The 20,343-nt window shown below is 43.0% G+C and overlaps 2 protein-coding genes across 2 annotated transcripts; one reads left to right on the forward strand and one right to left on the reverse strand.

The window, feature by feature from the left end:
• Positions 1–3,387: 3,387 nt before the first annotated feature.
• On the reverse strand, positions 3,388–9,269 carry LOC131271543 (protein FAM117B-like). Its single transcript, XM_058273003.1, has 5 exons — positions 8,256–9,269; positions 4,345–4,713; positions 4,119–4,270; positions 3,795–4,043; positions 3,388–3,734 (listed from the first exon to the last, which is right to left on the reverse strand). The coding sequence occupies exons 1-5, from the start codon at positions 8,536–8,538 to the stop codon at positions 3,504–3,506; spliced, it is 1,284 nt and encodes a 427-aa protein (XP_058128986.1). The 5' UTR covers positions 8,539–9,269; the 3' UTR covers positions 3,388–3,503.
• Positions 9,270–9,902: 633 nt separating this feature from the next.
• LOC131271538 (uncharacterized) lies at positions 9,903–13,939 on the forward strand. Its single transcript, XM_058272998.1, has 3 exons — positions 9,903–10,489; positions 10,560–10,962; positions 12,767–13,939. Exons 1-3 carry the CDS (start codon positions 9,952–9,954, stop codon positions 13,842–13,844), a joined length of 2,019 nt encoding a protein of 672 aa, XP_058128981.1. The 5' UTR covers positions 9,903–9,951; the 3' UTR covers positions 13,845–13,939.
• Positions 13,940–20,343: the final 6,404 nt, after the last annotated feature.

Raw genomic sequence — 20,343 nt, forward strand, 5'->3', positions numbered from 1 at the left:
CTTCAGACCAGTGCAGTCAAAAAGGTTTGGAGACGAGTCTGTCTGATTCAATCCACATTTCCAGTACAGTTTATGCTTGAATGTCAGTACGATTTCGCCGTATACCTACCGTTCTACGGATAATGTTCGTGCTAAACTATTTAAATTAATTTTGAATACTGACCGAAGCAATCGCTCATGTCTTCCCGCCACTATCAGGCAGTAAAAGTAATGCTTGAACATTATTCCAAAATCAACAGGGAGGGGGGCTTCGTTCAGGAATGCCAAAATGGTTGATTTTAGTGGTCGCCCAAATATGTAACTAGTTTTTCGTTTAATTTACTTTTTTTACTCGTTTTACTCTAGTCGGGATATAAATAACAATTTCATCTCACACATCGGTTTCGCCAATCAAGTATGTTAACAAAAATATATAATAAATATCTTTCTGTTTGTTCTCTTTGTTTCACTTATATTCGACTGTTGATAACCTATTCTAAATAATGTATTTCATTTTCGCAATATTATTCCTTTTTGCAGTCGTATCGAACAAGTGTAGAACAGTCACTGATCTTTCCGTTGCTAATTTCGAGTTTTCGTGTAATAAATTGTTGTTTTGCTTCGCTAACCAGTTCTTCCCGTCGATGGTTAAACGCTCGGTCATGCGTGGCGAACAGGTATTTGAATAAAATGTGGAGATTAAAATCGATCATCTAGAGATAGCATTAACATCGCTTGCGCCGAAAATGTGTCAAGTAATTTCGTGTATTCTTGTTTTAATTTTCTTTCATATCTAAAAATGCCAACGAGAGTTTATCAGCGGAGAATACATCGATATCAAACGCAACATCGAGAAGCTCTAAAGTCCAAACTGTATACCGAAATACACCCAAAGAACTCGTTCCTAACAGTTGCGCCCATCGATTATCGTTTGCGTGCAGTATGGTGTTAAACAATATTATCTTATTTTGTTTCGTTTTATTATTAGTAAGCTCTATGATCGATAGAAAGCTATAGCTGAGAAAAAAATGTAATTCAGTAATGAAATCAGTTCAAAACACATGAGAAACAAAAATAAAACACACTCGATTCTGCAAACATAAACGTTTAATAGCTTTTTGGGAAAACATTGGATAGAAAAGATAAACATTCTTTGAAGGCAACTACCTTACGTGGGCTAAGATTTACAAGCGATTAAACTATATAAAATCACAACGGAATCAAGCAGACAAACAGTAATAATATATAATAAAAATTGAAAACTAACATAAAATACAAAAGAAAAAACCAAGCTATGCAATAATATCGTAATGCGCAGGTCTTAGTAGCAACACACAGGTGCTTTTTCTTGGATTTTTAATCGGTATCAGTTATTACGATACTTTGTAGTGGTCATTTGGTTAGCATAGCCTTGTTTCTGGTGACCTTTTCAGACCCTTTTATGATTTGGCTACGTGCACGGATCTTTTAAGCCTGCTCGAGGCTCGAGCTGTCCTATGTTCAATTATCGCATTTATTTCCTCTGCCTTTCGTGGCGTTGATGTTGATCGAGGGAAACGACTTCGTTTTGCGTCATAGGCTGTTCGAGCGCTCCTTAACGTAAATCCTTAAGACGATTTATTTGTACATTATTTATTTGGGAGTTGTAGAACTGTTACCGCTGCTAACACCACATTCCGTATTTGATGGCATTAGTCGACCTCGCCTGTTGTAAAGTATGAGTTTAACGGATTAACGGAAAACATACGAAATAAAACGTTAAATCTAATGTTATAAAACTTATGCACGAGTTATTTGAAACCCCGGGTTACACGTGGGATCAATATACGCTTACCAGAAAATTGATGTTAACAAAAAAAAAAGGAAAAATGTTGCCAGATTTCCTTGCTGAAAACTTTGTGAATTTCAACAAATTATACTGGATACTTATATAAGAGAAAGCTGCTATTTCTGACTGTATTGACTCTCTATATAAGAAAAAAAAAAATGATCCAGCTTTTAATTTATTTCTTAGCAAATTTTTTCATATATCTTGGAAAAGAAATTCACTTTTGGTTTATTATATTTCATTCTGTTCCGTAGATGAGTTGTGTATGAATCTGTTACCGAAAAGGAGGATGTCAAAGTACTGCGATTTTATGTGCAGTTTATTTTCGCATCGCCTTACGTTTAGTGTTCTATTGCCCTAGGTGTTAGTGTAACATTGAGAATCCAATGCAAATGAAATGTTACGTACATGGCACAGCACGGCGGGATGTGCATTGCTCGCCTATCATTGACCACATTTTCAATTCACAAAGGAGATAAAAAAAAAGATCGCAGCGGACATAAAATAAAACAGTGCTGCTGGAATGCTGGCACAAAACAAATTGTAGTTTATAATTGTACTGGAGATTTGTCGCTGGGAATTTATATGAACTAAATACTTCATCAACAGTATCATATCGCCTCCATCCGGAATCCGCTTCGCTGACCGGTAGCCTCTGGTTTGATGGTTTCGTTTTTAAATCATCATCTACTAATGGCGTCTGTTAACTGTTATCCGCGGATACTGTTTGATGCTTGTTTTCTCGTTTTACTTTGATGCTGCAGTAGTATAATAGGATTATTGTTTCTGAGTGTTGCCGAACGCAACGTTCGGTACGTGTGTGGTTGTGTGCGTAATGGGTATGTACTTTCGAATAGAAAAAATGCCTTCCAAAAAATGCTTCATGAGTTCGTTTGCTTGTTTGCTTATTGACATGACGTGTGAATGTTCACTCTCTGCTGGCTTCCAACCGTTCCGTGGTGCTTTTCGCTTCGATTTGGCCACCTGCTTTTCAATTTCTGCCCATTCTTAGATGTATTTATTACGGATTTCATGCATGTATTTTACAGTTGCAGTATGTTTTCGGGAATGCACTACGTATCCGTAGTTCTATTTCCACTTTCTGTTGCTCCATTTGAATTGTCTTTGCTTTTGTTGGTTGAAAAATACAAATGACTCGCTGTGTTGCTGGTCTTGCTTTACTTCCACTTCGGTTTATAGGTAAACCGAAACACATTTGATGCTTTCCGTTCAAAAATGCCATACAAAATGTTTGTATACTATTCACATGCGTATCTTTTTCTTGCTTTCTCCCTTCTATATATTTCTCTCTCTCTCATCCGTGTAGTTTATAACTACTTTTTCTACCTCAAAGTGCCTTAAATCAATTGGCAGAAGATCGTCAATATTAATATAAAAAGTAAAATGAGGGTATTGAGCCCAACAAATGTAAAAAGTGTTTTAAACAATCGTAAATTAGACAATTGTTCCAATGAATGAATGTATGAAAAAAAAGAAAAGACAAAGATCATGTTACCTCACGACATTTTTTAGAGAGTCTTTATATATATATATATATATATATATATATGAAGTTTGATAAGTAACAAAATGGCAACAGCAATCAAAATCGAAGAGAAATAATTCAACACAAATCGCCTGCTTTCACGAGCAAGTCATACTATGGGCTTAGCCCGGGTAAGTTTTCATGTTTCCCCTACTCCGTAGCGGATGTTTCTGCTGCTTCCGTCGATTCCGGAGCATCGGCGGTGGTAGCAGCCGCACCACCATCATCACCGTCGTCTTCCGGAGTAGTTATGAGCGTCGGCAAGGGTTGCAGCGGCTGGAATGCGGAGCCTAGCGATGGCTTCAGCTGGAATGCGGTGGTGCACGGTTTGAAGCATGCCGTATTTGTACTGGTATCGGCTTCAGTGAGTTTAAGGTTAACCTACAGCGGGAAAAAGGAATCGGTTAGACGGTAAAATAAAACCTTCCAAGTGAACGTTACCTTTTCACAACCATCTGGAGGTTCACGGGCAAGGAATTTGTTGATCCTAGGCGATGCACTCGTCGTCACGGCGCCCTCGTCCGGCGAGGTGCTTTGGCTGCCGTCGTCCGACGAAAGCGTGTCGCCCAGCGGCGTTTGCGTGTTGACCGACCGGGTGTCACCTTGTCCGCTCACCAGCGAAACGGTGCCGGACGCGTGGAAAAGGTCCGCCAACGGTGCCCGATGTCCTTCCGGTGTTCCCCGTGAGTACTAAACGGGGAAGGGGCAATAGCATTAATTTAGAAATACTTGTTACCACACACGATTCCAAAACCTGCTGCGTACCATTTCCAGCTCAGACCGGCAGCTGTGCTGTTGGCCCGGAAACAGAACCAACTTTTCGATCTCTTGATTCAAGCCTTCGACGGAGTTGCGCATTGGCCGTATGTGTACGGGTGGACAGGTACGTGGTGGTATCGACACTGGGCTTGCTTTAGCTGTGTAAAAAAAAGGAAAAAAAATACTATAAACTCGCTTCTTCCCCGATGCCTCCCCGGGAGCCATCCATTACCGTGGTTGGGGCTAAGCGTCTGGGAGCTAACGGAATGTTCGCCGCGGTGTGTACGCTGCAGTCTTTGTCTTATCACTTTCTCCATCTTCACATCAGTCGGTGTCGTTACGTCGGTCCGCGTGATCACCGGCGACGACGAGTTGGACGAACAGGCGGGAATCGCATCGTGCGGCGTTTGCGCGGTCGATCCGGTCAGCATCGTCGTACCGCCTCGCGATCGCTCGAGGAACGAGTCCTCCGTTTGTGTTGCCTTGTCCAGCTGCAGTAGCGTCGGCGTGATAAGGCTCCAGGCCGGCGTTGGCCGCAGGTAAAGTGCATCGAGTGATGCCGTGCGTCTGATGCATCCCTCATTGATGTTGGGGAATTTCCCTAAAACCGAAACGAGCAACATTATTCGTATTGAGGGATGTCTAGTAAAGTAGATTTGTAATAGAATCATGTTGTTGAATGGTTGTAAACATCGAGTTTGTTTATGCCATTGTCCGACCCAAAAATACAAGATTTCCTGTAATTTCACAAGTACAAGAAGAAGTAAGTAATGTTAAAAATGTACAAATAGAACAAGGGTACTATAGAAGGGTAATTACTTAACACGTCCCATTTCCTGGTCAACTGGTTTCTTATGGAACTAATCGACGAAGGAGCATAAAATGTCACAGAAAGTTAGAGTTTTTACTTCCTATAAGGAATAACCATCGAATAGTGATATAATTCTTCAAGAAGCTACTAAAACCAAAGTTTGTATAAGAACCTTTAGAAAAATGGTCATTCATTTTTGAATGATGCGATAAGGAACGTGTTAGGGCAACTTTCATTATGTGCATATTATCGAGAGGCAGGTTTCATTGGGCAATAAAGGGGTGGAAAAGGTACACAATGTAGTAAAAATTGAAGGAAATAAGCGTAATTTCATGACAATTTGTTACTGAAACGCAGATCTTCTTACTTGTACGATTTATCGACGAAACCATTTGACCACACAAAGGCATGTTGTTGAGGGTAGACATCCATTTTAAAAATATTTTCCATAAATGCTCATTGCACATGTTTTATAAAACCACCAGGCATGATTACCCACCCCAGCACAATCTATAATCCATCATTAGGGGCAATGATGCTAAAAATATGCTTGAGCAATGTTTCTCGTCCTTCAAACTAATCTACCGTTCCTATCGTGCACAGACACACGCCTACAGAGCCATCCCACCCTCTGTGCACCGTGAAGTACGGAAGGGAGGATTATTTATTTTACCACTTTACCAGTCCGCTAGCTTCACGAACCTCTTTGAACCCCTAAACGAACGCTCCCGCCCCCTTCCGGTTGCATTACATGCATGCAGGCGGGATGGCAGGCGATGGCGTTTTGCAATCGCTTTCCACAGGTTCTTTTGAACGATAAACTGTGCTAATGGTATGCATGCGTAAACCATGGCGCTGCATGTGATGGTGTGTATGCTGCCCATTCCACCCAAGCGAAAGGATATTACTACGCGCAAAAATAACTCTATCGCCCTCTGGTTGGTTCAAGGGAAAAACAGGAACCGGAATCCAATCGATTACCGGTCGGGACGACCCGCGTGTTGTAGGAGCGTACAAGTAATGGTACACACATACCGGGCTTGCATTCGGTGTTGTGGTAGTGGAACCGCTACCGGCTTACACTATATGCTGGTGGGGGAGGGAGGACGTGGCCGACCCATTGCATTGACGTGCATCCATTCACCACAGCCGGTGCATCGGGAGTGACAACAAAATGCACCCTCACGTGTGTCATTTTTGCCCGTTTCGTTTCGTTTAGGAGCAGCCATTCCACGTCTACCGAGAGATGATGCTACAGGACCACAGCCACCATCGTATCGCACATGATTGTGCTGTTTAATCGGCATCGGAAACCATATCCCGGGGTACATAGCATCCACATATACCACCAGGACATACCGTTACGGTTGTGTGGTACTCTACAAACAAACAAACCAGGACGAAAAGGATGTGCCGTACCGGTGTGTGCGCGTGTGTTTGTACCCGTAGATGATAACACGGAGGGAGGGTACTACCCAAAGGAGGAGCGAGAGAGAAAAAGAAAGCGAGAGCGTCCATATCCTGAGAGCCTTTATCATGGCCATCGTGGACGTACGCGTGCTTTTAGTTTTGAAGATCAAGGACACTATTTTGTGCGCGGATTGAATGAGTGCTGCTTGGGCAAGAGGCTTGCTAGTCGTTGCTTCTCGGGCATTCTGTCTCCCTTTCGGTCGGGTCGTTCAACATGATACCGGCCGTACCAGCCCGGAGACATGCGGCTCTTTCTTTCACCCTGATGAAGTATTTCAATGTCGATTTACGGACGTGCGTTTCATACATTTCCATTATTCAAATAATTGTACAACCTACTGTAAAATTTTGACATTCATTTCGCTTCGGGATGGGAAGAATCCTCATAAAGGTTGACTTTGGTTTCCAGGAGCTCAACTTCGGCTATTTCGAACAATGTTTCCTGAAAGTAGGAAAGCAGATTACCATCGAGTGAGAGAACATTTGTGTCTCGGTTTTGAGCCATTTCATTATAACTGGTTTGACTTAAAAAATTTATAAAATAAAATTTTCTACGGCGTTATAAATTTTCTACGGTAAAAACACCTACGCACCAGCGCAAAGTGTCCCCGAATGTGGCCATCACTACCATCACGAACATCAACCTGGAGCCCGCCGAATCGAGGAGTTGGTGGTGCCCGGGTACTGAACGAAGCGGTTGAACGGTTTTCGAAAATATACAATTTCCTGTCACAACCACAACGATGCCAAGCGGAGGCCCGGCCGAAGAGAAGAGACCGGGCACATGCCCTAGAACACCGTGCCTAAGCACCGACGGGAGAGCTCGATACTATTCGCTGCGCTTCTGCCGGGGCGGAGAAGTACGCCGTACGTTCATTGATAAATAACACTCTGTGTGTTCGAAGCCGAAGCGAAGCGTCCTTTCGGGCGTTTGTGGGCGCAAGAAAAGGACATCCGGTCGGCAGAGCGCTACGCGCGCGTCGTAGCCATCTTTGTCGTAGTAGCAGCGCCTGTTCAATCGCAGCAGGCGCGACTTGTGGTATGGGATGAAGTTGAATGAAAAGGAAAGCTAATGAGAGCGATAGAAACCCCCCCGCGGATCGGAACCGGTTCGATACGATAGCTGGTAAACTAAAAGTATTTCTTTGACAAGCCTCAACTTATTCGAAAAGATGTTGCTAAAACCTGCCCTTACGAAAGTATTCGTGTGAGTCTATTGCTTTGTGCCATAGTTCGTTCTGTTCGACGGGCAAGAGCTTTTCGGGAAACCATTGCAATTCTAGCTTTATTCTAAAATTAGCAAACGGTTGCCTAGCTTATTGTTATGGCACATGATTGGTATAGTTTTTTTTTCTCATTCTACATAAACTGAACGCAACGTTTCCTGCGATTCAAGGATACCGATTATTTTGGGCTATTCCTGGGGCTCACTGGACCAGCAAAAGTAAATATCCCAGTACTATGAATTCTAAATGCATGCAGGTACGGTACGGGTACAGGGGAATCTATAGCAGTTAAACAACGTAACAACGATGTTTTATCCCGAGAGGATGTAAGTGAAAATGAAAGGAGTCAAGTCGTTTACGGAACTTCGACAGATTTCTACTACGCTTGATGTCGGTGCGATGCGAAAATGGGATGTCGTGTTGGAGGAAAATGCGTTTGTGAACATCGGAGAAAGGTGCGTTTACGAAACCATCAAAGAGATTTTAGGCAAGGTAGGTGGGAACAGTAAATCTTAGAACAACTAAAATAAAAAAAAAAAAGAATTGTCTAGATTGGGAACTTTATCCATGCTTGGAAAAGTCCCACCGGATTTCAATGTCACCAATAGGGTGTTAAGTTTATCTGGTTACAATTACCTTTGCACGCTAGTGCCCCAGGACTCCGATTACCGCAAATGGCATGCTCCGGCGAGATGTAGCGCACGGGCGGAGATAGAGTTGCCGACAGGGATTTGCCTCCCGAGGGGTATGAGCTGCCACCGGCGTTACTATTGAATCCGATAGGGCTGCCCGTTTGCTGCCCCGTGTTTGTTCCGCTTCCACCGGAGCAGTGGATCGACCCGGTACCACGCAGCAGAAGGGAGCTGACTGGCACGAACGCCTTCATGGGCTCGTTATGCTTCCGGACGCGACTGGACATTGTTGCGGCAGCGACTTAATCGATACGGGGCTAGCGTTGCAATCTTCCGGCAAGATTTGTCTCACTCGATGTGCACGGAGGTTTCGATGGCCGGTACGGGCCTTGGCACGGGCGTTTGGACTCGTAGACGGTGTGGTGTGTTCTGCATCCGGCCACGGTACCGGGTACGGTTCATTCGGCCGGGTATCACTAGTATGTTTCAAGTGTCACACGTCGAACCGACCACTTTTGGGAGCGGGTGTGCTGAGGGATGAATTGGGGGAAAACAGGAGTGGGTGGGAAAGATCGATGCGTTCTACCCGTGGCTCACAGTGCAACTGTTCCGAAACCCTTTACGGCGGGACTGGAACTACTATCCGAACTGATACGCTGAGAAACACACGACACGAAAGAAGCTCCGGTCCACGACGGGAGACCGGTTTGATGGACGACCCAAAACGATGGAACAGCTTTTGAGAAGGCGATGGAAAACCTCCCTCCCACAGAGCAGTGCACTTTTCCTGTCAATCTGCAATTGAAACGCAGCGAATCACTCCTGCCTGTCAATGCATTTCACCTCAGGTGACCACTGAAAACTGATAGCACTGGATAGGTGCTGAGAGCCTGTGCTTGGTATCAACTGCTTGAGGCCACAATCTTTTCTGTACACCACCTAGTGTAAAGCCGTCTGAGATTTACAAACGACGGCAAACTCCATACTGAAATGCACCTTTACACAATCGACACGACGGCGAGTGCATCGTCTTTGTTTGCAGATTGACAGTCCGCTAGCGGCGGGGATTTCCCTTCTTCTCGCCCTCGCCTATGTTTTTGACAGATCACCAATCAAAACAAGATTCAAGAACCTTGGTAGCAATTAGAAATAATGGCTGAATTAAGCAATTTGTTGATATCAGCCAACTTTTTTGTACCTAAACTGACTTGATAATAGACCTCTTGAATGAAAAATATGTTTAAAATGAACAACTGTGTTTAAAAAAGGGGTTTCGGTCCCCTTAGTTTAGGGGGAACTTAATCGTACAGAAACCTTGGTTGGCATTTAACGGATTGCAATTGATTAATAACTTTTTACCTACTGAACCGATTTTGATGAATGATCCTTCAAATGAAAGGCATTTTTATGACGCACAATAATGTCTCAGGTAATATTATTCTGTCTTTTCTAGTTTTTGAGAAAATAAAGAATGCTATTGGTCAAAAGAAAACTGTGGTTGAATCCGTCAGGTTGAAGCTGGTTTGATGTTCAAACATGCTTGACTTCGGCTTTTTGTTTTTGCCAATGTCAAACTTGGAAAACCAAAACATTTCTCGAGCGTTTAAAGGGCTTGTGCGTACGAGATCGATTTTTTAATTTCAAAATCAGCTTGTTTAATCAATTTTATTTGATCACACCGGTGCTGGCAGAAGTTGTCGATGGAAAGTCGCGAGGACGAGCCATTGGCTCCGACGAAACCGCCGGAAATTGACCCCGAGTTGAACGCTACCGCTGCGACGGCCGTCGAGCAATGGAGGAACTATCAACAAGCATACGCCGCGTACCAGCAGCAATATGCCGCCTACCAGCAGTACATTCAGCAAAGACAGTATGCCCAAACGGTGGAGCAGCAGCAAATGGCCTACTCGCAGTATCTGGAGCGTCACAGCCAGTACCAGTACCAATTGCAGCAGTATGAGCAACACCACCAGCAGCTTCCTCCAACCGATGCGGTGGCCTCCTGGTCGGGTGAATCGTACGGCGTACCGAATCCGATGATGGTGCAGCAGCCCGTAATGGCTGCTGTGGAACCAAATGCTAGTCAAATGAACGGCTACAGTGTGATGCCTACGCGGCAGGACGCTTTGGCCGAACAATCCGCGTTTGCGAAGACCCGCAAGCGCCCCCGAGAACCGCGATCCAAAATCCGTTCCAATGAGAAGAAGTCGGAATTGCACACGAAAACGATTGTGTATGGTAAGTAGAAATCGATAGGGTTTAATGGATGATGAATTTATTTATTCTTTTTGTGTTGTGTCTCCTTTAGTCAACCCAGATGACGAAACAATGCTGCCGGCTGACTTGAAGAAACTGTTTATGGAGTTTCAGTGCGATCTGTGCCGCACGCGGATGAACTCCCACATTTCGGCCAACATTCACTACCAGTCGAAGGCGCACGAGAAGAAAATTAACCAATGGTTAAAGGAGTACTGCGCGGCGACGGGTACCCCGATGCCGGTGCGTGTTCGGCGTCAGCCGGAACTGGCCACCGAAGCGATTGCCGCCGTCGGTCAGTCCGTGTACCACTGTGAGGCGTGCGATCTTCCCCTCACCTCGATACAGCACGCCAATCAACACTACACTGGCAAACGCCACTGGATGGTGGTGAACGGAAAGAAGCTTCCGTCTGGCAACGGGTTCTACAACGCCGAAGGCAAATGGATACGCTCGTGAGTATCGGGGATTGCAAGGGAAATATCATCTCCGTGGAAAGACCAACCACAGGGCAATGGGTGGGAGGGGAGGGTTCCATTTCCATCTAAACCGCTGCCAATCGGTAGGGATCATCGCTGGTCGAGAAACATTGGGTTAGTTTGTCCACCGGTTTGCCGTCTCGCCCACTAACCCTATGTGAATTTCGATTCGCCGGCGTGTCTGTACGACAAATGAGACACACAGTCCGAAAACATCCCTACGGTTCAGCTAACGAACCAAAACATGTATAATATGGAAATTGTGTTCCCTTACATATATTTCCCTCAGCTCCGGCATGGAATTCGCTTTGATCATCTCAAGCTCTGTCTCTTTTTCCCTTCTCAATCGTACTGTCTACGTGCTGTTGTTTCTTCTATCTTTTAAATATCTATCACTTTGTCCTGCGAAGATTTTTATGTTCGTTGGTTGTTCATTAACGAGTGCATCTGCAAATGTTGTCATAAACAGTGCACACCAACTGTGTGTACAAGGAATTGAAAAACTGTTCCTATTTCCCAAAAAAAAGGTTTGTAGCAAACGCACGCAGTGGTACTAGGTACGAAAGGTGAAGCGAAAGGAAGCGGCATTTGTGGCTTTCGTTTTCCGGTTTCAACTGTATGTTGCCAGCGGACTATTATTCGATTTGAATTTATCGTAACCTTAGTAAAGGAGGTATATTTTCTAAATGTTACACTCGAAGTAATCGATTGTAATTTTACTAATCAGGTTATAGCCATGCTTCCTTTTTGGCGTGGCTGTATGATTTGTTATGGTATGGTAAGGGAAGAGGTCGATTCTTAGAAATATTTCATTTGCCAATATTTTTTAAAATATTGTCCCGGATCGTTTTGCGTAGAAGTGATACAATCTAGTTGCCACATATAAAATAAATAATTAATAGATTGAAAAATATATATAGATAAAATAATAATTTGTTTATTTAAATTATTGAAGAATAAGTCCAAAACCTTGTTTATTTAAGGCAAGATTTATACGGAGTTTTATACAGATATTGGAGTATGGAAAATAAGGATCAAATTTTAGTTTGTTTAGAGTAGGTTGATTAAACCCGTTCGTGAGGTGGTTTTTTCACTTTGTGATAGAATAAACCAATGCCGTTTCCAGTCCCAATTTACGGGTTACGATAAATCGACTGAATAAGAGCGTTGAAAAACAGCCAGTGCGATTAAACGAAAGCTCAAAGCGAAAACGCGCGTTGGTCAAATGAATTGATCACGAGGTAAAGAAACGCATACGCAACTGAACTGATGAAAAGAGCAAACCACTTTTCAGAAGCTTATAAAAAAACTCTGTGACAGTAAGCTTCTACTCCGTGGAAGGGTATGCGTTTGTACGACAAGTGGTTCCAATTCCAGCCGACTGTCCCCGAGCCGAGTGTCTGTCGAGGCTAGGAAGAATATGAAGTAACGTCTTCGTTTTATTTCGCCGCCATATTCTTTCCAGTATCACACCGTTAGATACTCCATTAGTTCTGCGCCTAGCCGGTTCATCGTTGCTGTGGCTTCTTTCAGGCGGTAATATCCCAACGAATGGTAATGGGTTAACTTTGCAAGTGAAAGCCTCTTTTCTATTCGAACGTTTGAGGAGGCTTGTGGTGAAGTTTCAATATCATGAGTGTGTTGTGTGAGCCCAGGTATTTGATTTTTCTAAAAATTAAAATGAAAATCTTCTCAGGATCATGCTGTCGACCTAATGTGGTACTGATATCTTCTTTATGTAAGCAGTTATACTTACGTTGATCACTCTCTTTTCCCGTAGCGGTAACATCGTAACCGAACAAACGGACCCAGTACCAAATGGCGCTAACAAACGACCTGCACATCCGGTGGTGCAGATTAAAGCAAAGCGTCGTCTACTGGAGCCCCCGCCCGTTCCACCGACGGAATTGATGACGGGTGTCAATTGGCTGGCGGATGCGGTGCCCACTTCGTCGATAAATGGCGTCACTACTCAACCGACACCGGTGCCGGAGGTCAGCACTGCGGTGCCAACACTGGTCATATCGGTTACACCGTTCAACGAGCCTAAGCCAATTCTAACGATCAACGTGGAAAGTGACGAAGAGGAACCTAAGACAGTGGTGCCTCCGGTTGTAGAGACAACGATTGTTGGTGCTCCAGCTGTAGCTGTTCCGGGACAGGTGGTGGTTACGGCTCCTCCTGAGGGTGGCCCGAATACGTCCATCACGACTAGTGCCCCCACTACCACGTTGGAGCAGGAGATACGGAAAAAGGAAGGGCTCGATTGCGTTGACGATTCGGGCACGTTTTGTTTGATCTGCGAAACGTCCGTTACGTCACGCTCGGAAATGCTGATGCACATGAAAGGTGCCAAGCACCTCAAGAAGGCCCGGCTGAAGGGTTTGGCCGTGCGCACTACTCCGTTCCGTCCGGGTGACACGATCCTGAAGAGCCTGTCGAGACCGGCACGCAAGACGGACTGGTCGTTGTATCGCATGCCGTCCGGTAAGTTCTACTGCAAGCTTTGCAATCTGATCGTGGCCGATGAGAAGATGTTCAGCATGCATTGGTATGGTAAGAAGCACAAGCTAAAGAAGCGCCAAGAGCAAGCAAGCGAACAGAATGGCAACGCTACGACGACGACGACCACGACGATGGCGACTACGAGCGTTCCCAGCACGCCGGTGAATCCGTTCGCCTCGGATGATATCGAGCTCGCACCGGCTGCCTACGATCCTCCCGTCGAAGCGGTTGATGCGAATCTGCATCAGATAGATCAGGCCCTACCGCCCTTTAAACGACATTTTCGAGCATTTTACTATGGCAAGCGTAATCGATTTGGGAAGCCACGAAAACCGTTCCCTGTTTCGAACTGAGGCGAACAATCTCAAACAGTGTATAGAAAAAAAAAACAATAATTGACATTATTATCCTACGTAAACTCTGAAAGCGTAGTTTAAGTGTTTTAAAAGCTATTAATAAACTTTCTCAACTTAGTCGTCGTTTGTTTGATGGAATGGATTTAACAGCGAAAGAAATGGGAGAGATAACTATACTTACTTACATGGGTAAAGTTTATTCAAGCATTTGTTTTTGAATATTTTTTATTGTGTGTACACATTGTTTTCGTACATTTTATATTTTTCGCCGCTATATTTCGAAAACTTGGCTTGCATCATTTTTTCGGCTCAGGTGGAGTGTGTAATCCAGTGATTCTCAACCGGACTGCCGTGCGAACTAACTGCATCGGAAGAATATTTTACCAGCGTCGAATGTAGACTTGATCAAGTTTCGTATTTACAAAATAATTTAGAGTATTTTTGTCAAATTTGCTATTTTTTCCATTTGAATTTATTTACTATAATAATTCCAGTAATTCCAGTATATGTGATTCATACACATTCTTAATTATTTTATCTGAAACCCATTCGTGTGATTATGTGTGTCGCCGAGTGTCGATGAAAACAACCATTTTGAAAAAAGTCTCCGCGGAAGGCTTTACTCAAGAATCTGATCCGGGTTCTAAATCTTAACCGCCGCTACTCTTATCTATTCTTTCTCAAAAAGACAAACAACTGAAACAGGATGAAAATGCTCTTTGCATTCAAAAACATTCGTAGGGATAGGGTTGCATAAAAGCAGGTTGTAAAAACTGTGCGGCATAAAGCGGAAACAATGACCAATAAATGCTGGCCAGTAGTAAAACTTTTGCTAGCCCTCTGATCGAGGCCCATTACACTGCGATGAGGCACCAACCTGGAGTCATGGCATCCTCAAGCATTCCACTACGAACAGTCGTTAAAGGAGCATCCGACTCAGTTCCATAACCATTAAAGTTAACGAAATTGAAGGACATGCTGCTGCCATTGCTTCTAACAATTACGGGAGCTAAATTCAACGGTAAACTGTTAACCTCATCGTTCAAGGATGGTGGATAGCAATATTACCAGAATTAGGAGTTTGAAGGCTCCTAGCAATTTCTAGTCCGGCCGTTTTTCGTTGTATTGAATAAGAAATGTCGTCGTTTTATTATTCTTCTCGCTACGCGTTATCACAGCGCGAACGTTTAAGATGCGTTGGTTGCATACCAAATGATAGAATGCATCAGTTTGGTATTTGGGGTGATAAAATTAACACAGGCATGATAAACATCTCAGCTAGAGTTTGACTTATTGTTTCCTCAATGACTTTTGTTTTTTAACGGTTTTCCTCTTGGTTTGAGCTGGCGATAAACATGATATTGCTATGAAATAATAGCGTTTCAATTTTGACTTAATATTCATGCTCAAACGATTAACAAACATTTTTGTCTACTTTTGTTTCAATTGAAAAACGATAACATCTTCTGTTTCTTCTTTTACATAAAACATTAAAAAAAAATATTTTATACCGTTTTCCAATCATTTCCAATTGTGTCACATACAAAATGTGTATAATTTAATTTGCTCAATTTCGGCTTATTAGAAAAAAGGTCTCATGGGATCTTCAATGAGGGATTAAGTGATTGAATCAAGCCCGAAAAAAAATGACACATTCGACGGCTGACTCAGCCATGACTCATCCGGTAAAGGTAATTTAGCGATCCCGGCAGATCCGGTGATTTCTTCATCATGCGCCAACCCCAAGCTCCGCGGATTATTCCATGGCCGAAGGGAACGTGAACGAACTTCGATCGACTGATGAGTCGTACCTAGATGCATATTGTTTCCACTTAAGTAAGAGATGTATTACGTAAAAGCTTTACGCGTTTTTATAAGATCGACTTTGCTTAATTATTTTAATTTGTATTGCCATAAAAATCACTTCAATAAGTACCGTTTTTGATAGAATATGTCCGCTGCTAGGGAAAAAGCAAACAAACCATTCCAACATTGATCATATCGCTTCGGCGTAATTGAAAAATCAACCCCCTTCGCCCCGTACAATGGCTGGTAGTTCATTGTTTAAATATTTACATAGCTTCCAGTCTCTCTATCCTAAGGCGCCGATTCGTTAAGGGGGTGTGTCAGTTAAACGCTGCACAGTGGCTGCGCGTGGCTGTAGCTCGCGATGCATTTTAATAACAGTGCCATACGGTCAACCCCTTCCACGAGCCGAGCAGCATTACGATCGCCCCGGAGCAGTCAATAGGATGATTCACATGATGCCAGCAAGTATGCACCTCGGACGGTGGGCTCATGTAGCGTTGGGGCTCCATACACGGCTGGAAGGAGATTCTGTGAGTCAAAGTGGAATTATAACGTGGGTGGGTTTTTTGTTTGGGGACAATTTTTCCAACCTGGACAGTGACGTCGATCGGGTCAGTAGCATAGGCTCGAAGGATATTTGTTAAGATAACTCGTCATAAACTGATAACCAGAACTGGTTTTACTTAAAACCTGTTCGGTATCAAGCATTCGCCGATTGTACTTTGCAGCAAATGTTCTGGCATTCTTTCATCCTATTCCAGACAGATTTAAAATAGTAGTTTCACATTTGAATGAAACAAAAATTAATGTCTTTCGCGTATCTTTTAGGATTTAACACAAAATAGCAAAAATTAAAGTAAATTCTTCGAATTTCTAGAAAAAATTAAACTCTCACACATACACCTTGTATTGAGTATGGAAGTTGATGTATGTAAATGAAATGTGTAAAAACTGATAAGAGTGTCGGCAGTGGTTCAATAATCGAAAAGGTATCAAACTCATTGATCACATATTTAATTTGAAATTCATGGGCGTATGTTGCAGTTGATATCTCGATGGAAAGGGCAAAACTGAATCTGCCCTCCGACCAAGCAGATCGCAGTTAGTTTGACTCAGTTCTCTCCAGGATTTTGATTTACGAGCTGGTCGTAATGATCGTGAAAAAGGTGTTTATCAGACGAAATAATGAGGCTAAGCAAAACGACACAACCCCCAGTCAAAATTGCTGTTGTGCGTGCACAAAACCGATTCTCTGTTGGTAAGTTAGTTAGAAGTGTGATTTTTTGTTGTTCTTAAATCATTCGTATTCGGTTTCTTCCAGTTGCTTCAGTAGCATGTGCCATGTGGTAGTTCAACTGACGATGACTGTGGTATCGAGCTTTTTGGTTGTGTATTTGATTGAACAACACGTCTTCAACGTGGTTGAGCAGCAGAAAAATTTTGTTAGAGAAAAACTCAATTCATGGCTTAGTTATGTTGGCTTTAACTAACTAAAGCAAATGGAATACATTGTGGATTCAATCTGAATGAAATTGTTTTGTAACTGCATCGTGCATGGAAACATTGTGAGAATAATAATAAGAAAGCACAAAACGCTTATCATGCAACCATATGGAAAATGGAACCAGTCAGTTGTAAATAAAAGAAACAACAATCTTTTTTTTTTTATCAAAAAGTGTATGATTTCCTACGGTATACTTTTGCCTGTTTGTCTAAAAGTAGAAGTAAAAGAGTTTAATTTTCTATTTGAGTTGAATTTGTAAATTACTCATCGTTGGCACTTGGAATGCAATCGATCTCCTGACCAAGCCGAATATTCCTCACGACACGTTCCAATTAGAAGGTGTTATATGATCGTCTTTGTTTATGTCTTTAGTCACTCACAGGAAATGTCTTTATAGTTGCTAAGCGGCAAACAATTGTTGGCAAAATTGAGGTTTAGATCTTTAAAATCGCTAAATTATCGAGCATGATTGTAAAAATGGAGGAAATGGTAAGTAAATAAATGGGAATAAAACAAAACTATTAATAAAATATGTATAACCTTTCAACACTATCATAATTTAAAAAAAAACTGCGAACTTTTTCATAATGATATGAAATTCTCTAAATAATGTTCTTCGCTAATCCGCTGAGTTATTTTGGGGGGTGTGTCCGATTCCCTGGGCACAGTGACCAAGCAGTTTATCTACATTCACACCCCACCAAGCAGTTTATCTACATTCACCCCCACTGCGAATAGAGTATCTTGATCGTAGTAACTACCATGATTCACAGCGTGTCGTTTTGCTGATAGAGAAACCAAGACGCGTGCGCTCTACTCAAGCATTTTATTATGCTTCTCGAACGGTGTTTCCTGGCCGCGTAAGGCTCCATCGTTGGAGGTCAGTCCGATGATAGAGACTCCGTGAGTCAAAACGCAGTTTGGAGTAAACGGTGGGTTTTTTGATTGGTGGGGACCTTTTCCAACCTGCTGATGGTGACGTTGTCGAGAGGCCGCCGTTCAGTGGATGATAGCATAGATCAGCTGAGCACTGCAAACTGCAGCAGGAACTGATTCTGTGCGAAGTTGAAGGCTGTGCGATCAACGTCGGTTCGTCGCAAACCGAGGAACGGAACTGGTTTTGAGTGGTTGAATTTATACAGGGGTTAATCGAAACTCCACACTGAGGGTTTATTGCACTTTGTTGATTATTGGTGTGTGTGTGTGATTTATCTAGGTAGCAGTATTTGGGTTTTGGTGATGTTTTCGATTAGGTTCTGGTAAAATAACGAAGTCCTAGTTTATCTTAGCCAAAGCATGAGCGGCCAAGCAACATAACATTGTTTCATATGAACAATATCGTAACTTACTTGACGTACAAAAATGATAATAATCCGAAGCACAAGTCCAAAGTTTTTCTAAAATGGCTACCAATTATTGCAGTATTTTTGAGGACCCCCCGTATCTTATGTAAAACTTGTCCATAGGTCATGGTCATGGTTTGGTATTTTATGGGTCGAGGATCAAGTAATGCATCTCGCATCCGTGTTGGCATTAATGTGACCCCCATAGAAGATTCATTAAAAAAAAACAATTAATAACATGCAACTTTCTCAATGTGTCATACAGTCGTTCGAGATTGCGTTAAAGTTTGTTCAAATCATACACTTTTAATAGGTGGTTTCTAAAGTAACCACTAGTATTTGAAAATGTTTGTGTTGATATGGAGAGTGAATGTTTGATCAATATAAATTCGATAACGATTATATAAGTTAATAATGTGATTTTGAAAACAACTGAATAATAGAGAAATGCACACTTTGTCGAAGATTTGAAATTAATGTTTTGTTTCCTAAATGTGCGACAATGTTAAGCAGAAAACAGCAACATTTATTTGCAATCATTGAAATAATACGCCTAATAACGGTTCGAAACAACTCCGCACGGGAAGAGAATAGAGCAAGCCTATATATGGTAAAAATATCAATCTGCCAAACACGGAGATTCCCTTGACATTGGATGAGGTGACAAAAACAAAGGAGCTCGATAACCGGATAATCAAGTAAATATCCGGCCGCGAGTTATCAGTACGCAACCGGTTCCAATGTGGGTCACATCAACCGTGAAGGCTCGAACATGTGGCTGCATTCGTTAGGGTGAGTCACGACTCCTCACGGCATGTTGCATCGAGATTTGAGTCATGTCATCACCCCCCCCCCCCCCCCCCCCCCCTCCCTCACTTCTCTTCCTATCCTAGAGCCTCGTTGGGATGATTTCCCACCCGTTGCAAAGGGATTCCTGCTTCGGTATGGTAATGGTACGGCGTTCGAGAGCTAATGCGTGAATTATTTTGATAATTGATCCCCACCAACACCAGCTCCGGCCGGGTGGCGCGATCGCGTCAGGTAGTTCTTTCTCTTTTGCATTCACACATTCATGCGTCCTGCCAAGGGAAGTGGTGAGGCTGCGCACGTCTCGCGGATGACGGCGGTGACGACTCTATCGGCGCTGACAGGCTATGCGGCTATATACAATATCTGCGCGCGCCAACGACGAGCACAGTACGCGGTTGACTCTAAGACCTAGTAGATCTTCATCCACCCCAGTGGTCCGTTCTCGTGTCGAAGCAGCAAGAAATTTGGCGTAAAAAAATGAAAACCAGACTACGAGAAGAGCAAAGTGAAGCGAAGAGTCGCAGTTGCCTTTGTCAGTGCATGGAACCGATTCTGTGTAGGTTAGTAGCCAGTGGATTACCTTAGTGAAAACTTTTCGCTGACACACGTTGTCTGACTCGTGGTTTAGTGCTTCATAGTGCCGCAAGTCTAACGGTTTTGTTTGTTTCAAATTGTTATTTCCAGCTGCTACAGTTGCATGGTGTGGCTTCTCGCCAAGGTGTTCCTTACGGTGTTTATGTTATTTCTGATTTACTTCGGCTTCCTAACCATACTGCAACGACGAGAACCAGCGGAAGCTTTCAGCATGGCGATCAAAGATCTCGTGAACATGTTCTACCCCAGTGATACCGCTAGACGACCGTATTGAACATCGGGAATCTCTTTATCTTAAATTAGTCTTTTAAGATTGAAATGAAATCTTCCCGTTGGATGGAACACCTGCTGCGATCTTATCAATTTAGCCTAGGTTTAAAAGTGGTCCAGGAGACTGGACAAGTTCTCATATGTTATCTCACAAATGTCATACCGG

Source organism: Anopheles coustani, chromosome 3 (assembly GCF_943734705.1).
Source record: "Anopheles coustani chromosome 3, idAnoCousDA_361_x.2, whole genome shotgun sequence".
NCBI lineage: Eukaryota > Metazoa > Arthropoda > Insecta > Diptera > Culicidae > Anopheles > Anopheles coustani.